General features: G+C 50.9%; 1 protein-coding gene across 2 annotated transcripts; it reads left to right on the top strand.

Moving 5' to 3' along the window:
• Positions 1 to 6,659: 6,659 nt before the first annotated feature.
• Thy1 (Thy-1 cell surface antigen) lies at positions 6,660 to 11,262 on the top strand. 2 transcript variants are annotated; one of them, XM_051156263.1, is made up of 4 exons: positions 6,660 to 6,786; positions 9,616 to 9,677; positions 10,218 to 10,553; positions 11,110 to 11,262. In XM_051156263.1, the coding sequence occupies exons 2-4, from the start codon at positions 9,641 to 9,643 to the stop codon at positions 11,220 to 11,222; spliced, it is 486 nt and encodes a 161-aa protein (XP_051012220.1). In that variant the 5' UTR covers positions 6,660 to 6,786; positions 9,616 to 9,640; the 3' UTR covers positions 11,223 to 11,262. The 2 variants fall into 2 exon arrangements, with proteins under 2 accessions (XP_051012220.1, XP_051012221.1); XM_051156264.1 differs by lacking the exon at positions 6,660 to 6,786 and adding an exon at positions 7,562 to 7,711.
• Positions 11,263 to 13,507: the final 2,245 nt, after the last annotated feature.

The following is a 13,507-nucleotide window of genomic DNA, read 5'->3' on the forward strand; positions in this document are numbered from 1 at the left end:
GGGCAAAGTAGAAGTATCCAGAGGGTCCTAGAAACCTACAAGAAGAACATTATGATAGGCAGATTTGGGCCCAGGGGTCCTGCTCAAACTATGGCACCAGCCAAGGACAATACAAGCCGTAAACTTCAAACCCCTACCCAGATCTAGCCAATGGACAGGACATTCTCCACAGTTGAGTGGAGAGTGGGGTCTGACTTTCACACGAACTCTGGTGACATCCAACTTTTTAAATGGATGCTGTCAATCAAACTCAGGCCCTCCCTTTACTCCCACTAAGCATCTCCCAGACCCTTCTTTCCCTGAGAAAAACCCCACGTATGCTTCCTGTCCAAAGGAAGTTGAGATCCACTTTGCATTTCTAGTCCTTTGGTGTCCAAATTTCTGCAGCTTTGTCCAATATAATATTCTTTAAATCTAATGGGTTTTCTGTGACTATAACTTTCTCCATGTAGTCCTGGCTGTCCTGGACTTGCTTTGTAGATCAAGCTGGCCTCACCTCACTAAGATCCCCCTGCCTCTGCCTCCCAAGTGCTGGGATTAAAGGCGCATGCGCCACCACCATCCTCTTAACAAAGGCTCTACAACCACACTCATTTTCTTTTTTCTTTAACATAACTTATTCAGGTTACACCTAAATGCTATCCCCTCACTTGTATCTTCCTGTTCCCACCCTTCCTCCCTCTTCTGCTCTATTCCCCTCCCCTAGACCTCTGACAGGAGACCTTCTCACCTAACCATATGACCACAGCATATCAGGCTTCACCTTGATAGCCTACTTCTCCTTCCTCCATGTGTCACTGGCAAGGGAAAGTGATCAAATGGGGGGCACCAGAGTTCATGTCAGAAGCAGTCCCTGATTGCCCTACAACCACACTCTTGACTTAATCTTTTCTTTAGGCCATTCTCTTACTTTAAGAATCCATTCAAAAAATTAAAAAAATTAAAAAAAAAAAAAAAGAATCCATTCCATCACAAACAAACTAAGAAAGAGGACTGGTTTTATTTTCCAAAGCACAAATGGGGCAGGACTTTCTTGGCTAGTGCCTCCCTCCCTTACAATAGTCAACGAGGTAGCAGCATCCAAATGACACTTTCAGTGTTCTTTCTAGATCCCTTAAGCCAAACTCACAACTTCATTAAAGTACTATCTTGTCCAGGCAGTGGTAGCACACCTTTAATCCCAGGACTCAGAAGGCAGAGGCAGAGGGATCTTTGAGCTCAAGACCAGCCTGGTCTATGGAGCAAGTTGCAGGACAATCAAGGATACACAGAGAAACCTTGTCTTGGAAGAGAGAGAGGGAAGGAGGGAGAGATAGAGAAATAGGAGGAGGAGGAGAGGAAGAAGAAGAAGAAGAAGAAGAAGAAGAAGAAGAAGAAGAAGAAGAAGAAGAAGAAGAAGAAGAAGAAGAAAATTGAAGATGCAAGGAAGCATGGACTACAAAGTGATTTCAAGGCCAGTCTGGTGGTTTGAATGAAAATGGCCCCTCTAGATCCATAGGGAGTGGCACTATTAGGAGGTGTGGCCTTGTTGGAGTGGGTGTGGCCTTGTTAGAGGAAGTAGGTCACTGGGGGTGGGCTTTGAGGTTTCAAAAACCCAAGCCAGGCCTTGGGGCACTCTCTTCCTGCTGCCTGTGGATCCAGATGTAAAACTCTCAGCACCTCTTTAGCACCATATCTGCTTCATGCTGCCAAGCCCCTGCCATGACAATAAAGGACTAAACCTTTGAAGTGGCAAGCCAGCCCCAATAAAATGTTTTCCTTTATAAGAGTTGCCATGGTCACAGAGTCTCTTCACAGCAATATTACTGCTGTCATGAAAAACCTTGACCAAAAGCAATCTGGGGAGGAGAGAGGTTTTTTCCCCCCTCACAGTTCCATGTAACTGCCCATCTTCAAAGGCATTGAGGGTGGGAACTCAAAGTAGGGACCTGGAGGCAGGAGCTGATGCAGAGGCCATGGAGAGGTGCTGCTTACTAGCTTGCTCCCCATAGCTTTCTCGGCCTGCTTTCTTATATAACCCAGGACCACCAGCCTAGGACACCAACCACTAACTAAGAAAATGTCCTGGGCTGGAGAGATGGCTCAGAGGATAAGAGCACTGATTGCTCTTCCAGAGGTTCTGAGTTCAATTCCCAGCAACCACATAGTATCTCACAACCATCTACAATATGATCTGATGCCCTCTTCTGGCCTGCAGGTGTACATGCAGGCAGAGCACTGTATACATAATAATAAATAAATAAATCTTTTAAAAGAAAAAGAGAAAGAAAGAGTTCTACAGGCTTGCCTATGGCCTGATCTTATGGAGGCATTTTCTCAATCAAGGTTCCCCTCTTCTCTGATGACTTTAGTTTGTGACAAGTTGAGTTAAAACTACCCAGCGCAGCCAGCCTGAACATCACAGTTGAGAAAGGGCAAGGGCAAGGGCGGGGGGGGGGGGGGGGGGATGGGGGTGGCTAGTGAGGTGGGTCATTGGGTCAAGATGCTTGCCATAAAGCTTGATGAATGACCTGAGTTCAGTCCCTGGGTTCCACATGGTAGAAGGAGAGAATCAACTCCTGCAATTGTCCTGTGACCTCCACACATGGGCCATGGCGGGCAAAAGGATATACACAAGCACAGAATAAAAGATAAAAATAAATAAATATAAAAATATTTTGTCTTAGTCACTGTGAAGAGACATCATGGCCAAAGCGACTCTTACAATAGAAAGCATTAACTGGGGCTGACTTGCAGTTTCTGAGGTTTGGTCCATTATCATCATGGCAGGGAGTGTGGCAGCACACAGGCAGACATGGTGCTGGCAAAAGAGCTAGATCCACAGGCAGCAAGAAGAGAGAACGACCAGGCCTAGCTTGAGCTTTTGGAACCTCAAAGCCGACCCCTAGTGACACGCTTCCTCCAACAAAGCCACGCCTTCCAACTAATCCTTCTCCAGTAGGGACACTCCTTGATGGCCAAGCACTCAAATATCTGAGCCTATCAGGGCCATTCTTGTCCAAACCACCACACACTTAAATAAAAGGGGTGTTGTTGTTGTTGGTTTTTTGTTTTGTTTTGATTTGGTTGTTTTGGTTTGGGTTTTTTGTTGTTGTTGTTTTTGTTTGTTTGGTTGGTTTGGGTTTTGGTTTTGGTTTTTGGTTTTTGGTTTTGGTTTAGCAAAAAGGAAGAACTAGAAGAAAAGAGGCACGTTTATCTCACAGATTTGGAATATGAAGTGCAAGACCATGTCCCATCTGGTCAGCATCTGGTAAGACCCTCCCTTCCAGCTGTTTCCGGGAGAGATCACACAGAGTGGAAGCAAGAGTGAGGTGAGACCAACCCTGTCCCTCATAATCCACTCACAAAGATGGAGCCCCTGTGGCCTAGTTACCTTCCACCAGGCCCCACAGCTTCATACCATTATTCTGGGGACCAAGCTTCTAGCATGAGTTGGGGTGTGGGGGAGGGGGCACAGACACTCACACATATCTGAACCACAACAGGAATATCTCTTGTCCTTTAAGTCACCACACCCAATGTTTTTACCAACTGTACAAACCACCACCTAGCACACGCACTCTTGTTCCAGCTGTTGTATGACCTCCTTAGTAAGAAAGCTTGGGACCATTCAGGGTAGCAACTGAACAGGCACACTTTTCCCATGTGAGCGCCAGGAGAGAATGTTCCAGCAAACCAGGTAGAAGATACATGATGTGGTGGTTTGAATAGGTTTGTCACCCACCCCCACCCCTTACCCCCGATAGACTCACGTGTTTGAATGCTTGGCCCACAGAGAGTGGCACTAGTAGGAGGTGTGACCTTGTTGGAGAGAGACTGTCACTGTCAGGGTGAGCTTTGAGGTTTCCTTTGCTCATGCTCGGAAGACAGCCCCCTCCTGGCTGCCTGCAGATCAACATGTAGACGTCTCGGCTCCTCCTCCAGCACCATGTCTGCCTGCATGCTGTCAAGATGCCTGCTGATGATAATGGACCAAACTCTGAGCTGTAAGCCAGTCCCAATTAAATGTTTTCCTTTCTAAGTGTTGCTGTGGTCATGGTGTCTCATCACAGCAACAGAAACCCTGAGACAAAAAAACATCCTACATGATCATATTTATATGGCTATAAAGAGTAACTGCCCCCCTAGGTTGTTCTAAACAAAAGTCTTGTTTGTTTGTTTGTTTGTTTGATCTTGAGTTTATTATCCATGTTTCTCAAGCTGGAGATCCAGGAAAGAAAGAAAGGAGAGGGGTCCAGGTGACCAAGAAGGGACTATCTTACCTTGACCTCCACCTTCCAGCTTCGGATTTGTCTGCTAGTAAATGTATATTTCTCAGTCTCCCCTAGTTCCCCATCCATTATCCCTTCCAGATGCCAGAATGTCTTCTTTGAACCTTTGATTCTGTCCAACTGGAGAAGTTGCTCCAGCAGACAGAGTTCTGAGCTCTTAACAGGCCGTGCTCCCCTCCCCTTCCTGAAGACAGAACGCCTGGGGACCCAGAAAGTAGGCCAGGGCCTGGAAACATTCGCAAAGTAGTACAGCTGAACCTCCGATGGGCCTGCAGGGTAGCATGCAGGACCTCAGCCAGCCCAAGCTCTGACACCTGCAGCTAACAGCCCTTTGAGTAGCCTGTGTCCCGCCCCCAAAACAAGAGAGCCAACCAGCTCCAGCCCCAAGCTCTGGGAGGAGAAAGTCCCAAAACAAAAGCAACCATACTCTGATAGGAAAGATTTCCCAGGACCCAACCCAAAAGCCACTAAGACAGAAGGAGCACGTGTCAGTCCCGGGGCAGGAGAATATAGTGTGTGTGGAATGAAAAGAGAAGGAGGCTGACTGAGTGAGACAGAATGGCTACGGGGGTGAGCACCAGGATCCGTAGAACTCCCCCTACAAACAGTAAAGCTGGGTGGGTTCGTCTGTAAGTGTCGTAGTCTTCAAGGCCCCTGTTCCTCAGCCCACAGTCTCTGAGGAGCTTTACATAAAGACTCCAGCAGTGCGGTGGCTTACCAGAAAGATAGCCTCCGCTCCTGTTAGAATGTCCCGTCATCACAAGCCCTGGAATCCACCCAGCCCTCCAAGCGAGGCCACTGATATTGCATCTACAGGCCCAGGGATGGCTTCCAAGAGTGCCATTACCATATTGAAAACTGCAGCGATGGTGCCAGGGCCAACTTCTAAGAAGAAATAGGAGAGTGAGCAGGCAGATGGCTGAGAGGCAAGAGCCAGGCCACAAGACTTCCCAACCAGAATTCAGAGACCAAGAATAAAACTAGCCCTTTAAAAGCAGATATAGAGACCAGCAAGATGGCTTGATGGGTGAAGGTATTTGCCAGCAAACCTGACAACCTGGGTTCAGTCCCTATGAACCACATGGTAGGAGGGAACAGACTGAAAATTCTCTTCTGGCCTCCAAATATATGCGAACACACACACACACACACACACACACACACACATTCCCTATCTATCTATCTATCTATCTATCTATAGTTTCATGAAAATAATAATATATAAACAAATAAACCATTAACACTAGGTTTTAGAAAGAGCCTTTTGGCCGGGCGGTGGTGGCGCACACCTTTAATCCCAGCACTCAGGAAGCAGAGGCAGGTGGATGGCTGTGAGTTCCAGGCCAGCCTGGTCTACAAAGCGAGTCCAGGACAGCCAAGGCTACACAGAGAAACCCTGTCTCAAAAAAAAAAAAAAGAGTCTTTTGTTGACATCAAGTTCATGGTGTAGAGATGGTGTCCCTGAAGATCAGAAACGCAGTCTCAGCCTTTCCAGTTAGTTAGCTGAAGGGAACAGAGTAGCGGCTGGGGGACGCGGGGAGGAGGTGGGGTTCCAGAGTCCTACAATTGGTCCACCTGGACGCTCACCAGCCACGAAGTAACAAGGAGTGGTGGCTAGGATGCGTCTGTTGGGATGGGAGTGGGGATATAATGTGACCATGGAGGTAATGAGCCCAGCAATGCTTGGTAGAAGGCAACGCTCTTTGCCTTGTCTGAAGACCATCTTGTACTCAGGGAAGCAAGAGCATTCTCCGTGGCTGGGCCAGGAAATGCAATTTCGCTGGGTAGTGCTGGCGCAGGGGCAGGTGGGTCTCCTCCCTGACAGCCAGAACTACACAGGGAAACCCTGTCTCGGAAAAACCCGAGATGGGGTGGGGTGGGGTGGGGGCGGAAAGCACAGTTTCCCTGCAAACTAAGCGTTCTGATGTTCTGCGTACTTGTTCTGGGGCCTAGGAAGTAGAGAGGGTCCAGGAAAGTGCACCCCTTGCTTAGCTTCCAAAGGACTGCTACAGCATGGAAAACAACCAACAATTTCCTCTGTTGAAAGACCGGGGCTCCAAAGCCAAAACCTGTCACTGGAGGCTCAAGAGCAAGGCTTCAGCCTAGAAGGAAAGGAAGGTGGAAGCTGGCGGGCCTCTCTAGCAAAGAAAGGGTTACAGCTTTAAAAGGATACCAAGCGTCTCGTCTCGGAGTGTGGGTAGGAGGCTACCCCACCTTGATCCCCGGGGGGTCCCAAACCGTTCCTTCCCTAGGCAGGCCAGCCCAACCATAGGACTGAGGGTGCCTCTCCAGCAAGCTACCTTCCGTTACCCAAACGCGACACCTCCTGCAAGTCCTCGCCCGCCACCCCTCCCCCTCCATCCTTTTCCCTCAACCTCTGATTGGCTGAATCCCGAGGCCCGTCCCCGCTTCCCCCTCTACCTCCCACCCCTAGTGAAAACTGCGGTCTTCGAGCTGGGTGCAGTAACTGGAGGCGGTGGTGCATCCGGAGGAGGCTACAGCTACCGGAATCCAGGTGAGAGCATGAGCCAAGAGGGACCCGCGCACTCAGAGACAGCCCCAGGGCAAGGGTTCAAGCCTTTCCCCCAGCTGCAGATTTGGGGTTACATACCAGGGTGTTTCTCTATGGGGCCCCGGGAACTGGGGGAGGGACCTGCATTCCAGGCCGGGGTGGGGGTGGAAGATGGTGCAGGGTCGCGGGCTTTTACCTACTGGTGGGCTCTTTCTGAGACTGGATGCCAGAGGAAATCCGTGAGTAAGAACACCGAGGACAGCCCTTGGTTCTGCTCTCCACCCAGAGGTCGGTCCCTAAGTATCTTCCCACTCTGCACCTCCTCCCTTAACGGCCGGGGAGTCTGCGGTCAGATTCTTGGCTTAAGAGGGTAGGCGAGGCGGGAACCGCGGTGGAGAGGTGGGTATGGAAGCAAGAAACAGACTTCTAGGGCTTCATCGAACAGCTTATTTAATTGGGGGGAGGGGGGACAAAGGCTGTTTAACCTTTGGGGGGTTATAGAGGAAGAGGCTTTCCGGGTGAGTGTACATCACTGGCTGAGGCTAAGATGCTGCTAACGCTGTATTTTCATGAAAAGGAATTCCAGGTGCTTGTTGGACATGCCTTTATAAGGAAGTTTAACTTGTAACCAGACCACCAGGCAAAGTGACAGAGGTCGGGGCAGAAAGGACTTGCAGGCCCGGGGCGGGGAAGGGAGTGGTCCTTTCACTTACCGCTCACCAGATGAGTTTCCGGTGTTGGACACCATTACATCTCACTCTTGCTCTGGGCCGGCTCCTCCCGGTTCCACAGTACCTCTGCCCCACACCCAAACTCAGCCAGCTAGGATAGGTGGATGGTGCGAATAGAGGGAGAAGGCGGGTGGCAAGCTGGAGGGGGGAGTCTCCGCCGGGTGACCTCGAGGCTGGCTGGGTGCGGGGCACCGCAGGTGAGGAAACCGCAGTGCTGCGGGTGGGAACTGGGTGACAGGCTCGGGGGAGGGGAGAGCAAGAAAGGATGCGAGCGGGGAAGGGGAACTTCAATTGGTAAAGGAGGATTGAAAAAAGGAAATGTCATCAGGGTGGGGTCAGCCAGGCGGGGCCTCAGGGAAGGGGCGCAGAGTTTGGCTTGGGTGTAGGCTTCGGAATTCGGGGCTGCTGCTGCTGCTGCTGCTTCTGCTGCTGCGGCTCTGTCAGCTCACTCTAGCCTTCCATCAAATTCTGTCGGGCTTCTCCAACCCCAGCCCCAACCCCATTTCTTTCCTCTAGGGGTTCCCTCTTCCCCTACTGAATCCTAAGCCCTCACTCCACAGCCCAGTGTTCTCAGATCCAAGCCTTTTGCTGCCCTCAGGAGGTGGAGGCAGAAGAGTTAAGATCAACTTGGACTACATCGAGGATTCCAAGCTCACCAGGGCTTCTTAAGGAGACTTTGTCTCTAAAATAACTAGTCCCCTTTCTTCACCACAGAGCCCTGGATCCGGCTCCAGGCTGCAGCTCCTCCCCAGGCTGTGATGACATTAACTGTCATAACCCATCCCCCCCCCCCCCGACCCTAGTCTCTTTTCCCCACAGACCTTAGACTGGGAGAGTGCTCAGCTGTTTGTAGCCTAGGTGGAGCCCTTAAACTCTAGTAGACTGTGCCTCTCTTGGGCAAGAACAGAGCTGGGGCGCTGTGAAGAAAGCAGAAACCCTGTGCCCGGTAGCTATGAACACCGGACCAGCAAATTAGCGCCCCAGGAACCCTCATGAGCTGGCCATTTGCAAACATCTCTAGCATACGTGCAATCAGAGCGCAATGGCTTCTCAGTCCTGTGTCCTGTACAAGGCCTCTGTGGCACCTCAGCGAGACCAGGCCTGACTGGGGGGCATCGTGCCCGATGTTTATCGGTTTTTTAAAGATATTTTAAATATTTATTATGTATACAGTAGTCTGCCTGCACACCAGAAGAAGGCACCAGATCTCATTATAGATGGTTGTGAGCCGTCATATGGTTGCTGGGAATTGAACTCAGGACCTTTGAAAGAACAGACGATGCGCTTAACCTCTGAGCCGTCTCTCCAGCCCGTTAATCAGTTTTCTTAAACCCCATCACCATCCTATTTGTGTGTAAGGTTCAGAAAGCCTCATTTATTCAGTAGATATCTTCTGTTGAGGTGGGACAGAGTTCGAGGACATCCTGTGCTACATTGGGAGATACAGTCTCAATAAAATAATAGGCCAAATGGAGGCACCATACCTATAAACCCAGCACTCAGGAGACTGGGGCTACTTGGTGAGTTTGAGGCCAGCTCCAGGTCTGTAGTGAGACCCTATCCATATGTAAGCAAGTATTTGCATATCTACTATATGCTAGGTCTGACCTTCTGAACAAGAACTCGTGCCTGAAGGAGGTTTGTTTGTTGTTTGTTTGTTTGTTTGTTTAATGGGTAGGAAAGTTTTCATTTGGGAAGACTGAGTCCTAGAGAGCAGCTGCACAGCAATGTGACTGAGCCTAACATTCCTGAAGCATACAGTCAAACCAATTAGGACATTAAAAGTTATATGTAGCTTACCAAATTTTAAAAAATAGGTTTTTTGTTTTTGTTTTGTTTTGTTTTAAGACAAGGTCTCTCTGTGTAGCCCTTGTTGTCCTGGAAACTCACTCTGTAAATGGGCTGGCTCCAAGCTCAGACATCTGCCTGCCTCTGCCTCCTGAGTACTGAGATTAAAAGTGCCACCACCCTGCAAATTAAATTTTTAAATGTAGGCAATCCTTGCCCCATAGGTCTTAAGTCCCACGGAAAATGTGGACCCACTTGTCTCATTTCTTGACTGACACACAGCTTTCCTCCCTCTCCCACCCCCCACCCCTAGAATCCAGGGCTGAACTCTTGGCACCATGAACCCAGCCATTGGAATCGCTCTCCTGCTTTCAGGTACTGGGCAAGGGTCAGGACTGGCATTCCGGGGGCATCAGGCTTCCTGCCATTAGGGGAAATGGCCTCTTTGCCACAGTCTCAGGGGCACAGGTGGCTGGGGTGGGGCACTCAACCTCGATGATCTCCTGCCTGTGGTGGTCTTTGGCATATTGGAAATTCCATATGGGAACTAAGAGCTCCTCTTGCTGGGTGGTGGTGGGGAGCACCTTTACTCCCAGCACTCAGGAGGCAGAGACAAATAGATCTCTGAGTTGGAGGCCAGCCTGGTCTAGAGAGCAAGTTCCAGGGCTGTTGTCAAGACAGAGAACCCCAGACTCAAAAAAAAAAAAAAAAAAAGCACTTCTTGTGGGGCCCAGAGCCTCAGTAGATTAGAGATGGAAGTTGGGGTGTAGGGGTGGTAGGACATCCCACCAATACCCCCAGGGAGGTGAGTACAAACCCCACATCCTCCCGGGCCAGGCCAAAACCACTCTTCCTGCAAGTGGGAGGCCCCTGCTCTGTATCTCCCCCAATTCAGAGAAGGCACTGCTGTGCCAGTCTTGCAGATGTCCCGAGGGCAGAGGGTAACCAGCCTGACAGCCTGCCTGGTGAACCAAAACCTTCGCCTGGACTGCCGTCATGAAAACACCACCAACGTGCCCTTCCAGCATGAATTCAGCCTGACCCGAGAAAAGAAGAAGCATGTGCTGTCAGGCACCCTTGGGGTTCCCGAGCACGCTTACCGCTCCCGGGTCCAAGTGTCCAACCAGCCCAACATCAAGGTCCTCACCTTAGCCAACTTCACCCACAAGGATGAGGGCATCTACAGGTGTGAGCTGCAAGCCCCTACCCAGCCTCCCACGACCTCCTTTCGAAATGTCTCTGTGCTCAGAGGTGAGACTGGTCCCCCAGAAAGATGAAATGGCCAGGTTAGCTAGGCTGGGGTTAGCCAATCTGCCTACAAAAACAATAGGCCAGAGAGGTGAGGAGCCCTACAACCTTGTCATGGTCCCCTAACTGCTCCCTGGTGCCCTAGGAAACCACTGCCCTCAGTGTGAGTGGGGAAAGATCAGGGGCCAGCTAGGCAGAGCCTTGTAGTAGAAACTTTACTCCGTTCAAAGAGCTTCGGAAACTGAAAGTGGCAAAGGTGGTGGTGGTGGTGGTGGTGTGGTGATGGTTCTGTTAAGATATCAAAGTCCTGGTCCCAGGCCGGGCGTGGTGGCGCACGCCTTTAATCCCAGCACTCGGGAGGCAGAGGCAAGCGGATCTCTGTGAGTTCAAGGCCAGCCTGGTCTACAAAGCGAGTCTAGGACAGCCAAGACTACACAGAGAAACACTGTCTTGAAAAAACAAAAGTCCCGGTCCCCTTAAAGGACAAACACCTGGCGTTCCTCTTTGCCTGCCTGAGTCGTTTCCCCTCTGCCCCTTATCCCCGCTTCTCTCTCCACAGACAAGCTGGTGAGGTGTGGCGGCATAAGCCTGTTGCTTCAGAACACCTCGTGGCTGCTGCTGCTCCTGCTTTCGCTCCCCCTCCTCCGAGCGGTGGATTTCTGTTCTCTGTGACTGGGTGGGCCCAGGAAGAAACAGGAAACCTCCAGGCCCAGAGTTCCTGCTTCTCCGTGTCAACTGACTCCCTCCCCCAGACCCTCAAATATCTCAAAAATGGGGGAGAAACAGGGACCTTGCCTCCCCCCCTAAGGAATCCCAGTGCTGCATGTAATCGCCACCCACCTCTGCCTCTTCACCTTCTCTGCTCACCACTGGCTGCCATTCTGTACTCTTAACTCCACGGTCGCTTCTGCTTCTGTCTGTTTATTTTAGAGTTTATCCTTCCTTTTCTCTGAGCATTTCTAACAAGGGAAGCTAGGATTGGGGACCTGGTGGAGCATAAGGGCGTGTGATGAGTAGTGGAGTGGCAGGATATCGGTCCCCGTGGGGAGTTAGTTCCTCCTTGCCAACCAAACCAGATGCCTGAAAGATATATGGATGAAGGTGTCGGAGTGTGTTTGTGCCTGGTACACCCAGTGGGCAGAGAGGGGATCCTCAAGATATCAGGGCACTGCTGAGCCTCTGTGGCCCATCAAATGAGGATGAAAACTTCTCAGCCACCACATACAAGCCCCCTCCTATCACTGAAGAAGTCCCCTGGGGCCTCGAGCCAGGGTACACTCGGTAAAGATGCAGGCTCAGCTAGGGAATGTTGAGGGAAAGGGTAGGAGGTTGGGGGGGAGGGGGGTGGGGGGTTCATCACCCCTCCTCTAAAACACTTGAGCCTGCTGTCTCCAACTCCCACTACCTGTAATGAAAAAGGGGGCAAAGGAGGACAGGCCCCCTCCTTTGCTCCCCAAGAGCCAGAACTCTGACCACAGGATCTAAGGCAGTGGAGGAAGGGGGTCCTAGAATCGCCCAGCTGGCCCCAGCTCACTAAGGGAGATCATTCTTTCTGTGCCAGCCCCTCTTGCTGTCCCTGATCCCCCCCACCCACCCACCCAGACAACCAGAGTCTTGCAACCTGCCTCTTCCAGGACCTCTTAGTGTCAGGCAGAGTGAGACCCAGCGTGCACACTTTTGGGAAGACCGCTCTGCCAAACACTTTCTTTCCCACAGGCGACTCTGCCTGTCCTGTCAACCACGTGTAATACCACCACAGCTTACAGCATCTCTCTTGAGGAAAAAGAAATTTGCCCAATAAAACTAAGCCTCTGGAGTCTCTGCTCTGTTCTTCCCAAGGTCCTCAGCCTGGATGGCTTAGCTGGGGGTGCTTCTGTGTGCAGAGGGTCCAACAGGACTCTAGGATATCCCAGCCCTTCCTGTCCCCTTGCCTTCTGTCTCCCACATTCTGCAGCCCTGTATGCTGGGCTTCTCCTGAGAGTGACTCTAACATGAAAGCTGTGCCTGAACTAATGTATGTTCTCTCTGCTGACTCATCTGGGGCCAGCCATGCTTCCACCGCCAACACGAACCCTGGCTCGTGAAGTGCCAGGGGTTTTGTGCTGAGATAAGCACCCCACCTTTTGTTCCCAGCTCTAGTTCTGCAGAAATGCAGCCTCAAGTCCTGTGTGCTGAGAAGCCATGCCCTGGAGCCCTCGAGCAGGTGGGGGTGGGGCATCAGGCTGCGGTAGGTTCTGCCCCCCCCTCCATTGGGAGTAGAAACATGGGTCCTCCTCAAAAAGTAATGAGTAAACCGTGAGCAGGCACCACAGGCCATCCTGGATACAGAGAACACAGGGTGGTAACGAGTTCCACCTGCCCTACCCCACATTGACAGGCAGTGTGGGGAAGGAGGCTGAATCACCTGGTATTTAACTTTTTTTTTTTTTCTTAAACATCCCTATTTAAATTAATACCGCAGCCGGGGCGTGGTGGCTCACACCTTTAATCCCAGCACTCGGGAGGCTGTGAGTTCGAGGCCAGCCTGGTCTACAAAGCAAGTTCAAGGCTAACACAGAGAGGCCCTGTCTCGAAAAACCAAAAAAGAAAATAATTATTAATTAATTAATTAATACCACTAGCTCCCAGTCTTCCGGCTCTTGCGCTGGCCTCTCTTCTGACCATGCCTGAAGAAGGCAGGAGAAGGCACCCATCACAGACCATGTGCCTAACAGTCACCTGGCAGGTGCATGCAGCCAAGCCTGAGCTATCCAGGGAAGGGACACTCTCAAGAGCCAGGCTCCCTGCTCAGCAATTCCTTGGAGCTACAAGTGTCAAGCCAGAGAAGTCTGTAAGGAAACCTTTGCTGGGAAAGGAGTGACTAAACACCAGGCAATTTTAGGAAGCTCCACCCATAGAGCAATGAATGGTCAAGTTCAAATGTTTTTCTGGAAGGAATTGAGAGGCCAGATAGGAAG

Source organism: Acomys russatus, chromosome 14, assembly GCF_903995435.1.
Source record: "Acomys russatus chromosome 14, mAcoRus1.1, whole genome shotgun sequence".
Lineage (NCBI taxonomy): Eukaryota > Metazoa > Chordata > Mammalia > Rodentia > Muridae > Acomys > Acomys russatus.

Bases quoted from the DNA above. Each gene is read 5' to 3' on its own strand.
- Thy1 (XM_051156263.1), top strand. From the start codon at position 9,641: ATGAACCCAGCCATTGGAATCGCTCTCCTGCTTTCAG. The intron at 9,678-10,217 runs GTACTGGGCAAG...CTGCTGTGCCAG, and splicing joins AATCGCTCTCCTGCTTTCAG to TCTTGCAGATGTCCCGAGGG. The intron at 10,554-11,109 runs GTGAGACTGGTC...CTCTCTCCACAG, and splicing joins AAATGTCTCTGTGCTCAGAG to ACAAGCTGGTGAGGTGTGGC.